Source organism: Grammomys surdaster, unplaced genomic scaffold (assembly GCF_004785775.1).
Source record: "Grammomys surdaster isolate TR1022 unplaced genomic scaffold, NIH_TR_1.0 170, whole genome shotgun sequence".
In the NCBI taxonomy this organism is placed as follows: domain Eukaryota; kingdom Metazoa; phylum Chordata; class Mammalia; order Rodentia; family Muridae; genus Grammomys; species Grammomys surdaster.
Window position 1 is genome coordinate 8,654,253 of NW_021604618.1, and position 22,431 is coordinate 8,676,683.

The window sequence follows — 22,431 nt, forward strand, 5'->3', positions numbered from 1 at the left end:
CTTTTTCTTTCCATCGTCTTATGTGACTCTGCAGTTCCCAACATCCATGACAGCGCCTGGTACACATTATTAAACAGCGGTTCCCACACTCCATGACTATGTATTAAAAAAGGCATAAGCTTTAAAGGGGGAAATGTAACTTAGGACCAAAACTAGTCCCCATCTTCCTTCTTTACAGTTTAATCTTAGACTCTGCTTTACCAAGCAGTCCACCATTTCCTTCATCTTCTAGGTCTTTTCTCTATTAACTCTTTCCTCTCAGATTAAGAAAAACCCCATTATCTTCTAGCCTCAAAAATAAAAATAAAAAATGTGTCCCTCTTTGCTGCTTTTAAGCAGGCCTTTCCTTAATTTCTTTTTGGAAGAGGGTGTTCAGAGTGTTGTCAGGGAGCACAGACTGGCCTCAAATGCAAAGGTCATCCTGTGGTGGTCCCCAGAGTTCTAGAACTGTACGTATGTCACCACATCTGTCTCCATTTTGCTCTCCGACTTCCAGCCTGTTACTTAAATTGTGGTCATTCAACTGGGCATGGTGGTACATGCCTTTGATCCCAGTACTTGAGAAGCAGTGGCAGGTAGATCTTTGTGAGTTCAAGTTCATCCTGGTCTACAGAGTGAGTTCCAGCCGGGGAGTGGTGGCACACACCTTTGATCCCAGTACTTGGGAGGCAGAGGCAGGTGGATTTCTGAGTTCAAGGTCAGCCTGGTCTACAGAGTGAGTTCCAGGACAGCCAGGGCTACACAGAGAAACCCTGTCTCAAAAAAACAAACAAACAAACAAACAAAAAAAAGACAACTTCTGTTATTAAAGCCTTTATAAATATCAAAAGCAAAACAGAAAGTAAGGACTATTTTACTAGTCACAGTAGTTCACACTCAGCACTTGGAAGGCTGAAGTAGCCTCAGATGCCTCTGGGGTGGGGTGGGAATTACACAATAAAAATGCTACCATTTCAAGACAAAATGATACAGTACCATGGGTTGTTCCTTCTCTGGAACCCAAATCTTAGGACAGGGCAGCAGGGCTGGCTGGGGTACTGGAGAAACTACTGCAGATTGAAAAAAGCCCTTCTCTCCAGGCCTAGACTGACACCATCAGCCTGAGAATGGAGCCCAGAGGTGGCCATTACAAAAAAGGGCAGCAGTAAGAAAGAGCAGGTTTGCTTGTACCCTTTACCTATTCATCCTTTCTCGAGATTACTTTGAGAGAATCATTACCCATCAGGCATATGTAATGTCTTCTGAAAACTATGCTAGTTTAGCTTTTTATTTTGCTTTAAGATGTGTCTCTGTGTGTGGTGTGTTTTATGCATGCTTGTTTAAATGTGTATGGTAGCCTGTATGCTGTGGGGACAATCATATTCATGTATGTTTCCAGATGTGTAATGAACCAACAATAAGGCTGTATGTTCTCTGCAATTGCTCTCCACTTACTCACTGAGGCAAGGTCTCTCAATTGAACCCAGAGTTTTGCAGATACAGCTCTTGTCCCTGTCTTCTGAATTTGGAATTATGCCTACCCAACTTCATGGAATCTGGGGATCCAAACTCTAGACCTCACATGCACAAGAGCTGCAAGCCCACTGAGCTATCTCCCCAGCCACTTTTCTGTAATCTAGACTCCTCATCTGAAAACAGACAGGGAAGTATCCCGGAGACGTTATGAAAGAAATGTAAAGTGTTATAAGAGTAGTTCCTGGGCCAGGAACTCAGTTAGTATTAGTTAAGAATATTACTATTGCCCACTGCCAGTTTAAGATAAAAAATAGTAATAATGTTTATTTTAAAGACAGTACACCACGGCTAAGGCTAGAATTCAGTAGTAGAACACTTAATTCAACCTTGGGCATTGGGGGTGAGTTTTTAGTCGGACATAATGGCACACAATTATCATCTTAGCCCTTTGGAGATAGAACCAGGAGAGTCAGGAGTTCAAGGTCATCCTCAGTTTCAAAGAGAACTTGAAGCCATTCGAAGCTGCCTGAGACCCTATTCCAAAGAAACAAAGAACTTGGTACTTATTTGGAGTACTTAAGTGTACAGAGGCAACTGATTCCTGGAAAGAGGGACCAGATGAGAGAGAGAAGTACATTTGCTAGAGACCTAGTGCATCCTAAGTTAGGTGATCATACTCTAAGGAGATCAATGGAATCTGTGAAAAGTAAATACTAACGTTTGTAAAACAGAGTTCACTTTTGCTAGATAGTCTCAACACTCAGGAGGCTGAGGTAAGAGTATTAAAGTTTTGTTGCTGTTGTTTTTAAGAGTACTAAAGTTCAAGGACAGCATGAGCCGCCTAGTGAATTCCAGGCCATCCTGTGCTAGAGTGTGAAATACTATCTCAAAAGGGTGAAAACCTTCGTAAGATTTAAGAACAAAGTAAAGATACACAGGATTAACTTGCACATGTATTTTAAAAATAACTTCAAAACCTGAATGACAACTATAATTGGTGCCTTGTGATGATGACTTTCTTTTTGTTCCTTTGGAAGAACACACATAATACAGATGTGTATCTAAAAAAATTGTTCATCTAAACCAGGTAACATATGTTCCAAGTTTGGTTTGGTTCCTCCTACAAATTAGTCAAATCAAGTTTGGGTAGGTTTTTGTTTTTAAAATTACTGTTGTGACCTAATAATTCTGTTCATGTGGAGATGGAGAATTTCATTTTCTCTCCCTCATATAAAGGAGGGAGCAGAATAAGTCTTCTGATAAGACTAACATGAATTTCCCAAGGCACTGTCTAAATCCAGAGTGCGCCAGCAAGTCAACTTGACATTGCCACTAGATGGCGTCCTGCTCCACAGGAGCAACTACAATTAAGTTTCTAGCAGTTGACTGCGTTGGTGCTTCAGCAGCTTGGAATTATGGGACTCTGGTTAGACTACTGTGTCCTTCAGAACTAGCAATAGTCTAGCAGCTGCATCAAAGTTCAAAGTTGACTAAAAGCATACCAGAATAGAAAATGTGCAGAAATTGTTACATAAACTTTTAGAGGACTTCAGAACATAAAAGAGGAGAAAGAGACAATTTAGAAACCTGATCTAAAAGGTTCACTGGCAGAAAGTCACTGTAAATGATGAGACTAATGTCAATGATATCCTGTTGTGTTAATGATAAATTGAATCAACTCAGAATCATCTGTTTTATTTTGAATTATGTGTATATATGTGACTATATAATATGCATGTGTGTACAGATGCCAGTGGAGGGCAGTAGTAGGTGTAGCATCCTCTGGAGCTGGGATTACAGACAGTTGTGAACCATCTGATGTGGGGGGAGGAATAAAACTCTGGTCCTCTAGAAGAGCAGAACATGTCTCAACCACCGAGCCATCATTTCAGCCCCTCACATCCATTTTGATATTGAAAATCAACAATAAAAACCAGAATTAAGGACAGGCATAGCAGTGTATGCCTTTAATCCCAGCCCTTGGGAAGCAGATCTCTGTGAATTAATCCCACTGGGTCTGTGTAGTGGATTCCAGGACAGTCAGGGCTATATAGAGAGACCCTGTCTCAAAAAAAAAAAGAAAAATGACAAACAAGCCTGGGCAAAGTGACAGAGCCCTGACAGGGGACCACAAGGTTGAAGTGAGACTGAGCTACATACTGACGACAACCTGCCTCAAACAAAAAAATCTAAATACTATATTATCTAAATATTATATGGTATATAGAATGATGATTACTTCACAAAATTGGTTTCAAATCTGTAGATTGTAACTTAGCTTATAAAAATTTATCTGTGGTAGTTTAAATAAGATGTCTCCTAAAAGTTTCTGGCATTGGAATACTTGGTCTTCAGTAAGTGAATGTTTGGGGAGAATTAGGAGGCATGTGCGCTTGCTGGAGGAAGTATGTCAACAGGAGTGGACTTGGAACTTCAGAAGACTCTTGCTGGGTTGCACTAGCTCTCTCTGCTTCCTTGATTGTGGGCTGAGACGTGAGATCCCAGCTGCAGCTCCGGCCACTTGCTGCCTGCTGCCTCTGCTCTGCCATCATGGGCTCTTTCTGGAACTGTAACTCAAAATGAACTCCTCCTCCTCCTCCTCCTCCTCCAGTGGCCTTGGTCATGTTTTATCACAGCATTAGGAGAGTGAGCACTACGCTATCATGTTAGAAAAGAGCTTTTCAGACACCACCTAATGCTAAGTGAATTTAAATTTCTTAAGATACTAAGTTTTGACACTTCATGGAGATTTTCACATTTGTGTATGGAGAATCATGTAATGCTCTAAGACTAGAAATTATTCTTACTGTCTATCAACTCAAATCACTATGACCGTAGTTACCTGATCATACTCCAAGGCTCCCGGGTAGAGTGGCCATCCAAGGAATAGCTCTGCGATCACACAGCCCAATGACCACATGTCTATGGCTTCACAAAACGGCAACCCCAATATAATCTCTGGAGCTCTGGGGAAAAAGAAAAAAAGTCAGGTTCCTTTTCAGTTTAAATTACCTAATTTTATTTGACATTCTAAGAAAAGTTCTAAATGACAGGAAAATCATGTGTATAGTTATATCTCTAAGAACTTGTCAAACCCCAATCCTTAGCCCTAGGTAATGTGAAGGGACCACGAGCACAGCAGCTCCAGGGTGAAGTCTCCTCCCCGAGAGCCTTTCCCTTAACAGCATCTCTGTTGACGCTTGAAAAAAGAAAAGAAAAGAAAACAATACACACCTTGCTTTTCAAGCTACAGTAGATTAGAAATAATGCACGAAAGCTGACAAAAAAATTAAACATTTATGATATCAAAAGAACTGAAAAACAGGCAGTCAAAGTTAAGACCAACTGAAGCTGATAGTTGGTCTATACCTCCATGTGACTTCAGAACCTAACAGTACTGAACAGCCACAGAGCTGGGTCCTTACTTATCCTTAGAGACTAGTGCAGTGTATTCACTTTTAAAAGCTAAAAGTATGGGCTAGATAGATGGCTCCATAGTTAAGAATACTGCCTGCTCTTCCATAGTTCGATTATCAGCACCCACATGGCAGTCACAACTGTGACTCCAGAACTCTACTTCCAGAGTGTCCTCAACCAGCACCAGGCACACATATGGTACAGACTTACATGTAGGCAAAACACCAATACATACCAATAGAAAGTTTGTTTAAAAGTATGGTTTAAGATAGAACAGCTAAAATGCATCTTAGCACTTACAACTCTTCAGTTATTTGGAAAAATATGTCATTCTCAGATCATTATGCTACTACGTCATGTGGCTTTCTTATGAGGAGTCTAATGTGGCAGGAGCCTCCATCCACTTTCTCAAGAGAACTAGCATGCTATACGAGGGTCTCCACACACAGCTGTATAGCTGCACGAAGTTATCTATCCTAGGTCTGTGGTCATATGCATGTTTAACTTTCAAGGACAGAACAATGAATATTTTCCCCTAAAAGATTGGAGAATAACTGGTCATGCTGCCTTATTCTCTTTTTCTCCAACACAAATATTTTCCACTGCAGACATAAAGTATTCACAAACATCAGGAATTGAGCACTGAACATTTCTACCATCTAAGCCTCGGACCCTATTGCACATTGGCTAATTGTATTAATAATGTTGGGTAAATCAAACAGCTCAGCAGGTAAATAGGCCACCAACCAGGCAAACTGAGTTCAGTCCCAGGAATCCATACTCCACGTGGGAAGACGAGAGAAGGAACTCCAGGGAGCATCCTCTGACCTCCACGCTGGCTATGTGGTGCACAAGTGCACACCATATATCTCCTCTCTCTCCCTTCCTCCCTCCCTCTCCCTCTCTCTCTTGTTCTCGCGCTCTCACGCTCTCGCTCTCGCTCTCTCTGTGTAAATAATATGTACTAATAATGTCCTTTCTGGTAAAAGGGACAATTCAGGTACTTGCAGAAATGTCCCTGAGTGAAGATTTGTCTGGAGGCTCCACAACAGCCAGTTTGTGTTATAAATCTGATATGAGAATGCTGTTTTCTCATCACACTTATGGATGGCATACAGTTTTACTACATTTCATTACTAATTTTCATTCTCATCAACTGACTAATGTGATGTTACCTTCTTCCTCTTCCATTGTAATTAAGTTATTCTGTAAAGCTTCTATTATACATTAGAGTCAGGTATGGTGTGCACTCTTAAGACTGAGGCAGGACCACAAACTGAGGCTAGACTGAGCTATATACAGCAAGACCTTGCTCAAAAGAATAAATAACCTTTAAACCTACTCATGTATTTCCCTCTATGAATATAAATTCGTAAATTCCCATTTATTCAGTAGACTATAATTCATTGTTGTAATTGGCCACTTGAACTGCCTCAGAGTGCATTCATTCACCATGGCCTCTTGCTTTCACCAAGCTCTGGAATAACAAGACATTCAAGACTCAGGTTGTTCTTTTCTTCTTACAGCCCTAGAAGTAGCCATTTCTCTTAAGAACACCTGGTGTTTCTTTTAGTAGAAAACAGTACAATGAAATATATAATAACATAATAATAAAAACATGGCAAATCTAATCACCAAGTAGAACACTAATGTGACCAAATTATTTCTACTTAGCCATTAATATGTTTTTCAAATTTCTCATACAATATATTTAGATGGTATTCTTTTTCTGCCTCCAAGTCCTCCTGGATCGCATTCATACAACTAACTTATTTTTCTTGGAAGGAAGGAAGGAAAAAAAGAAGAGAAAAAAAACCATGGAGTCTGATTTGACCAATTCCTTCTGGACATGGGCATCCCCAGAATGTGGTCAGCATGCTCAGTGTCACTCCAGGGTAGAAACACGTTTTCCCTCTTCCATTCACTACAAGTTACAAACAGCTTCTTCACTCAGGATAGGACTTTCTGCCCACCATTTCCTTTCTCCAAGCAAGGAATGTGTCTGGCTTGAACATTTGCAGGTCCTGTGCTTGCTGCCACGGTCTCTTGAGTTCACCTGAGTACCAGCCCTATTGTGTTTGGAAAACACTGCTTCCTTGATGTCATTCACCATGGCGTACATTTGCTATGTACATCATCACATGTAAAAGTGGGGAAGCAACATGGTAAAGCACCTACAGTCTAGACGAACCTGACAAAGAAACAAGGCTTCTACTAGCTGCTCTTGCAATAGAAAATAAACACCTCTAATCCATTTTGGGAGGCTTAAGCAAGAGGACTGTAATGAAGTGAAGGCCAGTGCGGACTACATGAGGAATCCCAGGTCACTTTAAGCTACAGAGACCCGGTCTCAAAACCCAAACTTTAAAGCTTATACATTATTAAAAACACTACAAAGTCACTGTAGGAATTAAAATTGTTTCCGATTCCTTCACCAGCTTGGGAAATACACGTCTGTATAAACAGACTTCTGTATACACTGATATCATCTGTGTGTTATACATAGACAAGGCACAAATTAAATAAGTGTATTCAATGAACAGACCAACTGTGTCTGAAGGCTCCCTTTGTAAGTAACTCCACAGTTCCAAAGCTTAGATCTCACGGTAAAGTATATCTATATATAAAATGATGTTTCTTTTTCTGCCGTGTGTTTTTAGTCAGGTCTATTGATGTTCATTACAAATATTTTCTGTCTTTCTAAAAAACTTGAAACACTGTTATAAAACACAGCTTAACAGTGAAAATTGGCAAGTTGAAAGGAAATTTTCTTCAGAGAGAACAGAACTCTGAATGGACTGGTAGACTACTGATAGAGTACTGGAAGGGGATGCTCGGGATTCTTCAAATAAGAATGCAGTGAAGTAAGAGTCACTCAGAAAAGATGGCTATTAATGGAACATCTCGGGGTTTTTGTTCCATTTTTACCTACTTGCTCAAGTCAAATGTTGAATAACTAGAAAAAGAATCCCATCCCTGTTAAGGAAAGTGCTGTCTTGGTTTAGGAACTCGCTATGTCCAGTTCTAGAAACAATTATACCTATAATAGGCAGGTACCATGGATTATCACTGGAAATGCCATTAAACTATGAATTTGTATTTGTGGTGTATTCATCAAGAAGTACTGAACTATGGAGGTAGCTTAACCCTAGAAGGCTTTCCTAGCAAGTATGAGGTCCTGGGGTGCAAGAGAGGAATAGAGTAGGGAGGAAAACTGGTCACAAGATGTCTCCCACTAGAGTGATTTTACTAGCAGAGATTACAAGTATCTGATCTTCATTTCTTCGTGTTGATGAAGTAAATGTAATGCTGACGTGCTAGGCCTCAGACTTAACCCCAGGCCACGATGACTTCTTCAACATAAAAGTGATGACTGTTACTGACATCACTAAAAGGCAGGTGCTGCTCTATGCTGCTTCATGATAATCCAAGAGTGCTTGTGCATCTTTGACAGGATAAAGACAACTATGATATACAACACCGACTTCTACAAGATAAAAAAAAATTATTCATTTTTGTGAACAGTAAAACTGATCAATCCAAAGGTCTTCTAAGATAGAGGTAGGTGTGGGAGAGGTTTTAAGAACAAACAATGACAAAAAAACAGACAAGACAGGCACAGTGGGAGAGAAGAGGGCCTGCAATCCCTGCACCCTGCACTCCAGAGGCTGAGGCAGGAAGAGGGAGGTGGAGGATTCCAGACCAGCTTGGACCACATAACAAGCCCCAAGTCAGCCTACCTCAAAATGTAAAAAGTAGTTATTAATAAAATAAGAGATTTACTAAGTTACTTCACATGCACATGCCCTGTTTAAATAGCACTGCTCTGAGGAGTTCTGAAACAGTCACAGAACTGTGCAACCATTAAAGCACTCAGTTTTTAGGACAGAGGCATAATGTTCTCAGTAACCAATCACATTGCACTGTGCTCCACTTCATTACCTCTTGTGCCTAGCTTCCAACTCTGAACATCGACCTTCTCTTTCTACATTTACTTTCCCCAAGGAATCACAACAAACTGATCGCCTGCATTCTGTAGCCTGTATTAAAAAGAGTCTGGGGCCGTGGTGACGCACACCTTTGATCCCAGCACTTGGGAGGCAGAGGCAGGCAGATTTCTGAGTTCGAGGCCAGCCTGGTCTACAGTGTGAGTTCCAGGACAGCCAAGGCTACACAGAGAAACCCTGTCTTGAAAAACCAAGAGTCTGACTATGTAGTCCTGGCTAGCTTCCATTTTGCTATGCAGTCCAGAGTGGCCTGCATGAAACTCAGAGATCTGCCTCTACCTCCTAAGTTCTGGAACTAAAGGTATGGGTCATCCCAACCAGCTATTGTTTATGCAGTATATTCTTAGTATTTCTTTTTTATTGCTAAACAGTACCTAACCCATCGCATACATTTTAGGTGACCAATTATCAGATGATGGGGATAATCTGTGTATACTTCTTGACAACTTAATTTAAATGATTGAGTACTAATTTAGCTCATTGATAGAGCACTTAACTAACATGTGCAAAGTCCAGGCTTGATGTCCAGCAGAGAAAGAGAAAGAGGGGCAAACAAAGGGGAAGATATAGGAAGGAGGGGAGAGCAGCAGGGAACAGGGAAGAGGGTGGAGCTAGGTATACCATTATCTAGCCAGCCCCTGTCTTACATCCATTAGGCACCTCAAAGTGAACAAAGTGAAAAAAGATTGTTATCTCTTCCAACCACTCCCACCTTGCAGCTTTCCCCATCTTTGGCTCCTCAGTCCCCTAGCCAGGAAAGTCAAATACACCCGTTCTCTTTCACCTTCTACATCTATTAGCAAATCCCACTGACCAGCATCACCACAGACCCAGAACTAACCACATTACTCCACGTGTACTGCGACACTCCCTAGTCCAGACGGATATCTTGTTTGGATTGCATCAACAGCTTCTGTTTCAGCTTCTGTCCTTGTTTTCTCCCACATATCAAGATAGTAGCAAGAGGGGTAACACACACCAGACCACAACATCCCTCACCCGAGAATCCCCAGGAGAATCCTATCTTAGTGATTCCTCATAGTAGCGCCCAGACGTTAGTTACAACAGCATTTCCTGCCATCATCTTACATGCTCTGACCCAAGTACAATTGGCCTAAAAACCTCTTCAAACCTGCTCAGACCACTTCACTTAAGGATACCTAGGAGACTGTTCCAAGAAGCAAGACTTGATTCCCTTCTCTTATTTGTCTTTCTGCTCAATGATCATTTTATTACAAAGACCCTCTCACAGTCTTACACAAGAGAAAGTATCACCACCCGTAGCATTTTGCTTTCTGTCTAGATCGTGCTCGGTTGTTCTTTTATAACACTTTCCAACAACTGATTTATATGTTGGCTCACTGTCTCTTTTCCGCTTGCTTCTATGAAGGCACAAGACTTGTACTTTTTGTTCCAGTGCTGTGATGCTAGCACCTAAAGAACACCGCCTGGCACACAGCAGGTGCTCACTATCCAAGCAATGAATTTTAACAAAGCTTTTATAGCTCATGAAACTAAGGAACTTTTTTGGTAGAACAAATATATGAGTTTAACAGGTAGCAGGCAAGGAACTCTGACACACTAGCCAGTTTGCATTTAAGACAGCTAAACATCTTGGGATTTAAAACAAAAACAAATAACCATTTACTGAGAGTTAATAATGTGTCAGGTGCCATGAAATAACTGTTAACGCATTGATCATTTAAAGAAAATGTTCTATAAACAAACTGCAGCAACTCAGGTAAGCAAAATGTTTCACATAAAAGAACTGCTGGACTGAGTGTAGCCAAGCCACAGGAGCACAGAAAGTGACAGGTCTAAGTTTTGCTATGAAAGGAAGAGAAGAAATGCAGGGTCCAGGATTATCAAGGATAAGAGTGGAGCTGAGGTTTTTTAAAAATTTATTTGTTTTTAATTATGTGTATGTCTGTGTGTGGGTATGTATACATGTGTGCAGGTGTCTGAGGAGACTAGGCACAGGCTGTTGAGAGCTGCCAACAAGGAGTGCTAGTGCTCAGATTTTAAAAACTGATTCCTAATCTTCTCTCATCATACCAACCTCAAATTATGAAACTGACTCAGAAAAATAGAAAAGCAAACTATCAAAACCCTGGGCACTGGCTCCGAAGCCACTTTAGTGGCTCTTCTTATATACTTCCATCGCATTTTAGAAACGAAAAACTTAGCTGACCTAAAAAATATTGTTCTGAAAATAGGTCCATAATTTAAGGAACTACTTTCTACAGCCTTTTATGATTAACTAGTCTGCAACTTTCTACAACGAGCAAAAGGAAAAAGATATAGAAAGAGAAAAGGGGATGAAGAGAACCTTGGTATCGTTTCCTCTGTGTTTGACATTATCTGTTTCCATCGTGGAGAAGGATGGCTAGAGTAACAGACAAGACCACAGCTTGCTCTGTACTCACAGACGGAATGATCCGGCTGACATCAGGCTTTTAGTTGTAGCCTTTTAACATTCCCTCCAGGACAAGGGCAGAAGTGTGTTCAACAGACTCTTCTCTCAGATTTCAACCAGTCTTTCATGACATAGCAATCTCAGAAACATTGATGTATAAAAGAAGTTTCTTTCTTTGTCTTTTGTTGTTATTGTTGTTTTCAGGTTTTTTTGTTTTGTTTTGGCTTTTTGAGATAAGATTTCTCTTTGTATCCCTGGCTGTCTGTAACTCTCAGTCAACCTGTAGAGCAGGCTGGCCTGGAACTCACAGAGATACAGCTGCCTCTGCCTCCTGAATGCAGCCATCAACAAACACACCCAGCCCTATAAATGTACTAAGAATAGATTGTGGGGTGGGGGGGTGCAGGTGCTCAACCCATCTTCGAGTAAGTAACCCAGTAAACTTGTTAGAGCACTTTTCTGAATTTGACAGAATATTTCTCTTTTCCTAAGCCAATCATCAATTCTTTAATTTTTTTTATAATTTCATGTGCATAAACACACACACACACATACACACACACTCTCACACACACACACACACACACACACAGTGTACTTGGATCAAGCTCACCCCATCTTCCCCTTTAACCCTGCCCCACCTCCAGGCAAATCCTTTCTTTTCTCAACATGTCACCTTCCTACTTTTCACTCCATGTAAATTATTTAAAGAACATAAATTACAAGAATAACTAGAGCTGGAAATCTACTTAATACATTCATGACAAAGCCCTGGGCTAATCCTCAAAACTGCAGAAGCAGGCATAGTAGTACTCTCTTGTAATCCCAGCATTCAGGAGATGGAAACAGTGATCAGAAGGTCAAGGTTATCCTCTACACCTGGGGACTAAGGCCAGGCTGAGATATGAGACTCTTGTCTCCAAAAACAAAAATATATATATACAATAACAGAAATACTAATATATTCTTAGCATAATACTATGAGTCAGGCTATAAGTGTCCTATAGCCCTGCTAAGTATTTTAGAAAGTATTAGCTACTTGGTAGTCACACAGATGAGGATGCAGACACTAGAGTATACTCCTTGGCAGGACCGTACAAGTGGAGCTCAGATGTGTCCATTCTTTTAACCACTACACATTAAGATAAATAATTCCTACCATTACAAAAAAAAAGTTACGCCTCCTGGATCCTTTATTCACTGCTGCAGAGTAGAAAAACAGGAAAGAGACATATGGGGAGGAAGCCTCTCAGTCTAGATGAAGTCTCTCAAAGGCTAAGATAATTTCAACACAAAACATGGCTTATGGAGACAATATTCCTTTTTTTGTTTCTATTCCTTTTCTTACAGATATATTTCAAATAATAATGCTAAAATGGGCCAAGTGTATTGGCAACTACCTTTAACCCCCAGCACTTAAGAGAGCAGAAGCATGTGGATCTCTGAGTTCTATATAGTCAATTCTAGGACAGCAAGGGCTACACATTGAGACTCTGTCTCTACAAACAAACAAACAAACAAAAAAGTATTAAAATTTGTAAAGCTATATTATATAACCTTTGAAGTCACTCTTTTCCTAGCTCACAAGAAAAGCCAGAAAGAAACATTGCTAACAGCCAACCATATCTTGACTTTGTTGTAGCCTACACACAGTAAGGATTCCTTTGATCCTTTTGATTGGTTTTGAACTTTCCTGTTTCTAAGTGGGCCCCCTCTCTCTCCGCAGTTACCACTTGTATCTAAATCTATTTTAAAACATTTTCTTCCTTCCTCTCCACTCTGCCTCTCTCTCCAGTTTTAGAACTCACTGCACCCCTCCTGTTCAGACGTCTAAGTGCTGGAACTACAGGCGTGCCTGGCTCAAAAACCTTTCAATTTGGTCTAGAGAGATGGCTCAGTAGTTAAGAGCATGCACTGGTCCTAAAGGGCATAGAATTTCATTCCCAGCACCCACATCAGAAGCTCACAAGACCCTCTAAACCCAACTCTAGGGAACCAACATTCTTCTCACCTTCTTAGACACACATAATTACAAAATATTTTAAAGCATTCAAATTTACAAAATAATTATAAAACAACTACACAGTGTAATACCCTGAATCAAATTCCTCGGACATTAACACATGATCCTATTTGTACTGTATACATCTGTCCTTTTACACACATACAAATACTGTTTGAGAAACTTGATGAGATTCAAGTTGTAGATAATATGCCCTTTAACTCAAATGCATCATTTAGTGTATACTTCCTAAAAACAAGGTCTCTTATACAGCTATAATACATCAAAAATCAGAAAATTAACATTAACACAATAATGTTATTCAAAAGCCAGGACTGCAACAGTGGGGCTCTGTTTCAAGAAAGAAAGAGGGGCCTGGTGTGATGGCGTATGACTTTAATCCTAGCACTTAGGAGGCAGAGGCAAGTGGATCTCTGTGAGTCCAAGGCCAGACTGATCTATATAGTGAGTTCCAGGACAACCAGAGCTTTGTAGTGGGGCCATCTAGGGGGAAGGGGGCAGAGAAAAAAGAAAGACAGGAAGGGGGTAAGAGAAGGAGGGGGAGACAGCAGGGAGGGGAAGGGAGAAGGAAAGAATAGTCCCAATGTCACAAGACTAATACCACTAGCTACTCAGGTGGCTAAAGCAGGAGAAATCCAAGTTCAAGGCCTGTCTGAACAGAGTAAGGTCTAAGGCAATGCAGGCAATTTAAAGAGATCCCGTTTCAAAGCTGAAAGATATAAAAAGGGCTAGGACTGCATCTCAGTGGTATATGGGCTTCCTTGTATGTGTGAGGCCCTGGATTCAAATAACGAGATAAAAATAAATAAACAGGCTGGAGAGACGGCTCAGAGGTTAAGAGAACTGGCTGAGTTCAATTTCCAGCAACCACATGGTGGCTCACAATCATCTGTAATGGATCCAATGCCCTCTTCTGGTGGGTCTGAAGACAGCAAGAGTGTACTCTCATTCATAAAATAAATAAATCTTTTTTTAAAAATGAATAAACAAATTAGTACATTAATTCTACAGTTGCTATCTCTAGTCTTAAACAAGTTAGACATTTCATTAGCCTCAATTCATTTACAAACTAGTGATGCTGTGCATTGCATATACCTTGTACCCTAAGATTCATGCACTGAAAATACAACTCCCAACATGAGAAGGCCAGCTGGAAGGTAGCCAGCTACCACCTATGAAAAGACTAATGTTGTCTATGGGAACACAATAGTGTCACAGGACAGATATGCTCTCGCAGATGGCTGTTTGTTATGAAAGGGTCAAGGCTGAACTTCACATCTTGGGGGCACCTGTGCCCCTTTCTGCATGAGGCTGGTTCCTTTCCCATGTTGCCATGTTGTACCACAGTCACATGAGCCCTCTCCACAACTCTGCATCAATGTCCAGATATCATCAGCTACCAAAACTGAATAGATAAAGAACTGTTCATCAGTCTTCTTTATGACATATGCATGAAAGGGATACACTTGCCTTTATAGACCATAACAAGAAAACCAAGTACCAGTGTATATTATTAATTTCCTCAGCCAAAAACATATCTAAAATTAAGAGTACTAGCGTGACTGCCTCTATGTTTATGAAAAATAGTAGCACAACAAAAACTTAAGCTAAAGTGTAAACCTGGCACAGAATAAAGTGAACTCTCCACAAACAATTGAGACAACATAACTGTGTGTTTTGTCTCTAAAGAAGACTAGAAGGTCCTTATGGCTCCCTTAAAGAAATATTCACTGGGCCAGCACATGGTAAAAGCAGTTGCAAACCTGATAAGCCGTGGAGAAAATAACCTACTCTGAAGTCTGCCTTCTGACCACCACAGCTGGGCTGTGGTACATGTGCACACCCCACATATAACCTATCCACACGTGGTAATAATAAAATTTAAGAAGCATTCAGTGAATATAAAATATCCAATTAGTTACAATGTGTTCCAAAATACATTCCACTTCAGTGTTTTAAATTAAATTCTCAGATACTCTGTAACCTATAAAATAGGTAACTACATTAAGCAACTCCTAAATCCAGACTACTGGGATTTAAGGGAACATGAAAGCAAATCTCTAAAACATGACCAACTGTGCATGATTTCCTACTAAAACAACTACTTCCCTGAGATTAAAAAAAAAAAATTGTCACCACTGTGAATTATTTTCTGAGTAAAGGAAATAAGAGAACCCAATTATAAAGCTAGATAATATACAAACAACCTGGTGTACAGACTTGGAAATATGTACATAGGATCATCAATTGTACTGGTGGTACATAAAGCTCCGGGGATAGGAGGTGTATGTGTGAGAAAGTGGGAGAGTGCACAAAGGCAGGGTGTGTGAAGACAACTGTGTGTGAAGACAGGAGTACATGGCAACGCTGTCTCTTACATAGCTTGCTAGGAAACTAAACTACTCTAAAAAATAAAATCTATTTTTAAAGTCTATGCAAAGTAACTTAAAACAGCTAAGACACAAACTCAAAGAAACAAGTCTCAGTACAAAAAAAAAATCACTGGATTGAAACCACATTTTCTTGAGATAATTGTTGCGTTTTGAGTTCAAAAGAGGCATGATGGTAAATTATCCTTTTGGGTAAGAAGTTTATTAGAAAAGTTATTGGTGAGCATGGTGGTGTTATCCCTTTAATCCCAGCAACATTCAAGAGACAAAGAAAAGTGGGGTCTACATAGCAGGACTGTCAACAACAAACGAATAGAAACATTTTAGGCATTTAAAGAAGCAGAAAAGTTACACAGAGAAACCCTGTCTCGAAAAAAAAAAAAAAAAGCAGCAGAAAAGTTAACAGACAGACAGGCATATAGCAAGCCACTTGGAGGAGCTCTGAGGAGCATTCAGGCCAATGAGGCAGAGCAGGGGTCCCTTCTTTAAGGATCTGGGAGCAAGCGGTAAGTTTCACAGCAAGAACCCTCAGCCAGACGGTGTCTGATTCCTAGGTGGCAAGAAGAGGAGGGAATTCCAGGGAAGGCATGGGCACCTCTGAGGCCTGGGGTGGAGCATGGAAAGAGGAGAAGCACCCCTAATTAAGGGGTCCTCATTATAAGGAAGGAGGATGTGTTGCCACTGGGATCTTTCCAATGTCTCTGACTCTGGCAACCTGGCCTGGAAGCTTCTCTGGTAAAGTGAGAATGGCACCTGTCATTCTCCTGGAATCTAGGCACCTGTGGAGTCTGTTTACAGGCCTGCCTCTCACTGTAGCAGCTAGGATCCCACAATCAACTATAAAGATGAAGATAGCTCTATCTTGATGGAGCAGTAACCCATCTCATGTTCTAACAGTTGCTAACTAATAGCAAGGCATAAAGGATAAAGAGAAGGCAGTGGCCTACAGTCTGCAACTGTCTCTCATTGACCTGGAAACACAGAAACTACAGTTTCGGATTGTTAGGGAAGAGGGGCCCTGGCCAGGCCTTTCAAAAACACAAAGTGGGGGAAAAAAAATCACAAAGAGTAACCAAGAGACCAGCAGGCCTTGAAGTAACACCACTACCCACCTTCTAAATTAAAACTAAAATCACTCAAGGAAACACTTATCACACAGTCTCTAGATAGTCCTGTCGAACAGATGTCCAAAACACTGGAGACATTGTCTCTACTCTGCACCTGGATGTGTCGGCCACTTCAGATGTGACTAATGTGGCTGAGAGGCCATGACTCAGCTTCTGTCACTTCAAAGAATTTAAGTTAGTTCATACCTACTACACAGCATCAGACACTACTGCCTACCACGCCAAATAAACAGCACAACTCAGGAACTTTTCCTGTTCACAGGCCAGCACTAACACACAACACTCTCAGCCCGGAAGAAAACACAAACCAATGCTGAAATCCAGAAGGAAGAAAACAAGAGAAACCCCCTACAGTCCCTGAGCTACTGAGATTACAAAACAGGCACTTTAAAACGTTTAAGAAAACAGATAAAACAATAGACTATCACCAGAAAATTCCAATCTACTTTTTAAAAGACACACCAATTCAAGGGGCTGGAGAGATGGGGTCAATAGTTAAGAACATTTGTTGCTCCTATATACCACCTGGATTCAGTTCTCAGTACTCATTTGGTGGCTCATAAACATCCATCATAACTCGAGTTCCAGATCTAATGTCCTCCTCTGACCTCCACGTGATACACGTACATACATGCAGGCAAAACACAATACACATAAAATAAGCAAAAAAAAAAAAAAAAAAAAAACTTAAAAAACATTTAAAAAAAAAATCAAGAGTGTCAGGAGGTGGTGGCGTATGCCTTTAATCCCAGCACTTAGGAGGCAGAGGCAAGTAGATCTCTGTGAGTTTAAGGCCAGTTCAGGATAGCCAGAGCTACACAAAGGAATCCTGTCTCAAAAAAAAAAAAAAAACTTCAAGTATATAGGACAAGGTGGCACACACCTTTAATCCCAACACTTAAGAGGCAGAGTTAGGCGAATCTGAGTTCAAGCCAGTCTGATCTACAGAGATATGCAGGAAAATCCTGTCTCAAAAACAAAAGAAAAAACAAACAAAAAACAAAAAAACTCACAGATAAAAATTACTCCATAAAGTAGAAAGAATATGTAGCTTGTTAATAACCATGACGTGTAGTTCTATGTTAATAACCATGACGTGTAGTTCTATGGTGCATTCACTATAAAACTCATCACGCTACATGCTTTCTATTAGTATACATTAATCGTCTGTTCCAATTAAAAAAAAAAAAGATGCTGAGTGCCAAGCTGAGTTAAGAGCACTTGTCATTCTTGAAAAGGACCTGGGTTTCATTCCCAGCACCGACGCTGCCGGCAAACAACTGCCTGTACCTCCGGTTTCAGAGGATCTGACATCTTCTCATCCTGTTCCGGCCTTCAAGGATACTGCATGCACATGCTGCACAAACACACATGCAGGCAAAATAAAAATAAATATAGAACATAAAAATAAATACAGAAAAGGGAAAAAAACCCACTGGATGCATTAATCCAGGATAGATATTGCACACCTGCATCTGAGTACTTGGGAGATCAAGGCACTGAAGAAAATGGACTGAGTTCAAGCCCTGCCTGGGCTACACACTGATTCTCAGGCCAGAAAAGGCTAACAAGACCCTATCTCAAATAAATAGATAGGTAAATTGCCATTAATTCACACAAAATCAACTACATCAAACCAACTGATTTGGCTCTGAAGAACTGCAGCAGTACACGTGTCAGAAGTAAGCCACCAAGAAATAAGCATGTGAGGCTCCCTGTCCCCACATCACTGCCACCCTTGCAAGGCTCCCGCCCCTCTGTGGAGCTCCTACATATAAAGTACATGCAGTGTCCCAACACATTAGTGCTTGACCTGCATTATGCATTCATCTTCACAGCAACCTTTGAAGTAGCTATTAACATTTCCAAGATGAGTAAACTGAGGCTCAGAAAGGAAGTAACTTGCTACAGGTGACACAGTAAGTAAAGAACCAGAATCATAAGCATGTGAATTAATATAATACCATAATTTCCTGTGCTTACTTAGCCCATCAATCCTACACTTTTGTTCTGTTCATAACTTAAATTTCACCCTTGTCTAAAAACAGTATATTTAATTCCTCATGAACTAAGACAATAAATTATTAAAACATAATATTATACATTATTAGAATATAGTTACATTCCTTTATAATCCTAAATTTGAAACAGTTTCTAAATTTTAAGCCCTAAGCATGGACAAAAAAGAAAAAAAATAGAAAACTACACCTTGTTAAAACAAATAATTTTGTACAGTATCAAAGGTGGCTGGAGAGGGACTAGAGATAAAGCTCAGTGGTTAAGACCCTTCCTGCTCTTCCAGAGGATCTGAGTTCAAAGGGTGGCTCACAACTATCTGTAACTCCAGCTCCAGGAGACACATGCCCTCTTTTAGCCTCCATGAGCAAGCCATAAGGAACAAGCCAATAAGCAGCAGCACTCCTCCATAGACTCACCATCAACACCTGCTTCCAGTTCCCTCCCTTGAGTTCCTGCACTGCCTTCCCTCAGTTATGGATGTGGAAATGTAAAACAAAATAAAGCCCTTCTTTCAGCCATGATGTTTTACAATAGCAATAGAAATCCTAACTAAGACACACATAAAATAAATCTAATTGTGTGCGCGCGCGCGTGTGTGTGTGTGTGTGTGTGTGTGTGTGTGTGTGTTAGTTAAAGAAAAAATTATAGTGCAGAGGTCCAGACCAGAACAAAAACAAGACATAGAGAAAAGTGTGGTAAAATCACATGCAGAAATATATCAGGGTTAAATCAGCAGGATCTGGTCATAAACATAGGGAAAAGGGACATCAAAGAACTGCTTCTAAGCTGAGTGTGGTGGCATATACATACCTTTAATTCCAGCACTGTTCACATCACTGCTATTCAACAAATCTGAATCTTAACTTCCTCTTCATAAAATGAAGATGATGTTACTATTTTTTAGCTACTCCAAAGGCCAGGGGTAATGGTAATATTTAAGAGGAGGTATAATATCTTTCAGCAAAATTCATACACTCAGTACCTTAAAACTCTTTCTCATAAAAATATGAAAGTATACCTGTGAGATGCAGGTTTGCAAAAGCAGGCTCCCTAACATTACCTGAAAATTATATCCATAATAGGATTGTTTTAAATGAAGAGTAAACATGTTCTATGAAATTATAAAATAAAACCACAATATAAAGGGAAAAAATGTTCCTAATTTGCTATATTCTTGCTAGCTTTTAAAAACTATCATGTGGCAAATGGCTTAGCAGTTCAGAGTGCCTCCTGCTCTCACAGAAGACCTGACTGAGTTCAGTCCCCAACTCCCACCTCAGCTCACAACCAGTACCTATATATGCTAGCTCCCAGATCTGATATCTCTGATCTGTGCAAGCACCTGCATTCGTATACACATACCCAGACACAGATACAGAATTCTTTAAATACAATCTTTTAAGAAATATTTTGTAATTTAAAAATATTCAATGAAATAATTTTTAGAGAAATTAAATCAGGGCTTTCACAAAAGACATATTTTTTTCCTATTTAATGTCAAAGTTTAGCACATATTGGAGTCTGTCTAAGTAATACAATCTCACCTCACCAGCTGACACCTAAATTATTCACCAGCATAGAACTGGCACTCTTCCATGGTAACACACTTGTTAATAACATTCAGGGAACTAAATTCCAGCCACTGGAAGATGCTGAAGACAGAGAAGGGCAGATATGCTTTCAGGTGTGAGAGACAGCCATCCAACCCACATCCACAGTGGGCAGTGACAGGCCACTGCCATTGTCCATCCATGAGGCTGGATGTGTCTTTAACCCACATCCACAGTGGGCAGTGACAGGCCACTGCCATTGTCCATCCATGAGGCTGGATGTGTCTTTAACCCACATCCACAGTGGGCAGTGACAGGCCACTGCCATTGTCCATCCGTGAGGCTGGATGTGTCTTTAACCCACATCCACAGTGGGCAGTGACCGGCCACTGCCATTGTCCATCCGTGAGGCTGGATGTGTCTTTCCAAGAGTGCTACAGAAGACAGCCTTAGGAGACACTGACAGCCTTTGAAATCAAAAGCTTTTATTGAATTGAATTAAAGGTCATCATAAAAGTCTTCTTTTAACCTATGAGTGACTATAAGAGATACATGTAATTTTAGCATACAGCCTTTCAAGCCTGAGAGAACTTGACTCATCAATCTAGCTTACAGGGCATTACGTTTACTCTGTATTTTATAGCTACCATGTGCAGAATTAAACAACTGTGATAAAGCTTTAAAAAATCCTTTTGACATATGCCTAAATAGTATCACTGAACATTTAGACATTAAAGCTTTGTACACTAGTCCATACCTATAGGATACAGAGGCAGTATAGTTCCCTTTACCTATTTATGTAAACGTATATGGTTAAGTAGCCTCCTCATTTATAAAGTCAATGATAGAAATTAAAATTCAGAGTTTCCAGTGTCCTAGTTCTGCACCAACTCTACTATTTATTCATCTTCTTCATTTTCTTCTTCTTCTTCTTTTCTTCTTCCTCCTTCTGGTTACTAATCTTTTTGAATCATATACAAAAATCTGTCATTACATAAAAGTAATTCAAGATTCAGATAAGCATTAAGTGTGAACGATAAAGGGGAAGATTATATGGGAAGGATATTACTAATGTTTAATCTAAGGAAAAATCAAATAATATATACATTAACTCAAATGTTCCTTTCAAATGTTCATTATTTAGGACATGGTCAATTCATTCTCCTTCTTTCTATGACTTTTAGTTCCTTAGATACAATACTAAAAGAGACATATTTTCCATGGAACAGTCCCCAAGGATAGTGCTGTGCTCTAAGTAAGCACGGTACAAATAATGTACTAGATTCTAATACTTCAATATTTTTAGAAAAAAATAACATATATATACTGAATCTGCTCACTCACCAGTATTCTTATGGTAAGCAAACACACTTGTGCTATATGAATGAACTCAGAATGTGTTCGATTTCTGCTTATTAGAAGAGGACATTTAAACAATGAAAGATGCCTAGAAGCAAAGAGCTCACAAGCTCACAAACAAGCTCAGCATCACTTTCCTCAGAAAAGTGAGTCTAACCCCAGTCAAATAGTAAGAGCACCTCACAGCTATCAGAATACAAGAAAGGGGTCTGGAGAGCTGGGTCAGCAGACAAGAGCACTGCCCACTCTTCTAGAGGACCCAGGTTCCATTTCTTGCACCTCTAACTCCAGCTCCAGGCAAGCCGATCTTCTTTCAGCCTCCTTGCCATCAGGTACAACACCAGGTACAAAGACATGCAAGCAAGCTCAACACCCAAAACATAAAATAATAATTTGACAATAATAATAATTTTTTCCTTTTGAAAAAAGAAAAAAAAAAAGAACCATCAGGGATGTGGAAAAGTTGGGTTCCAGATGTGTACTGATTAAAACCGTGAAATGTTACAGAAATATTCAAAACAAAATTATACTATGAACCCAGCAACTGAAGGGGGAGTCTTGAGGAGACAGCTGCACCACCATGTTCACAGCATCTACTCAGATGAGCTACCAGGGGGCTCCAAGTGACAGCGTGAGCCAGAGCAGTGGTTCCTAGGAATTGAGATAAT

General features: G+C 40.1%; 1 protein-coding gene across 2 annotated transcripts in view; it reads right to left on the reverse strand.

Moving 5' to 3' along the window:
• Hipk3 (homeodomain interacting protein kinase 3) overlaps positions 1-22,431 on the reverse strand; it is a 67,741-nt gene that overhangs the window by 16,470 nt on the left and 28,840 nt on the right. For both annotated transcript variants that reach the window (XM_028766866.1, XM_028766864.1), the window contains exon 3: positions 4,298-4,421. In XM_028766866.1, coding sequence (XP_028622699.1) covers positions 4,298-4,421 — 124 coding nt within the window. The remainder of the gene's footprint in view (positions 1-4,297; positions 4,422-22,431) is intronic.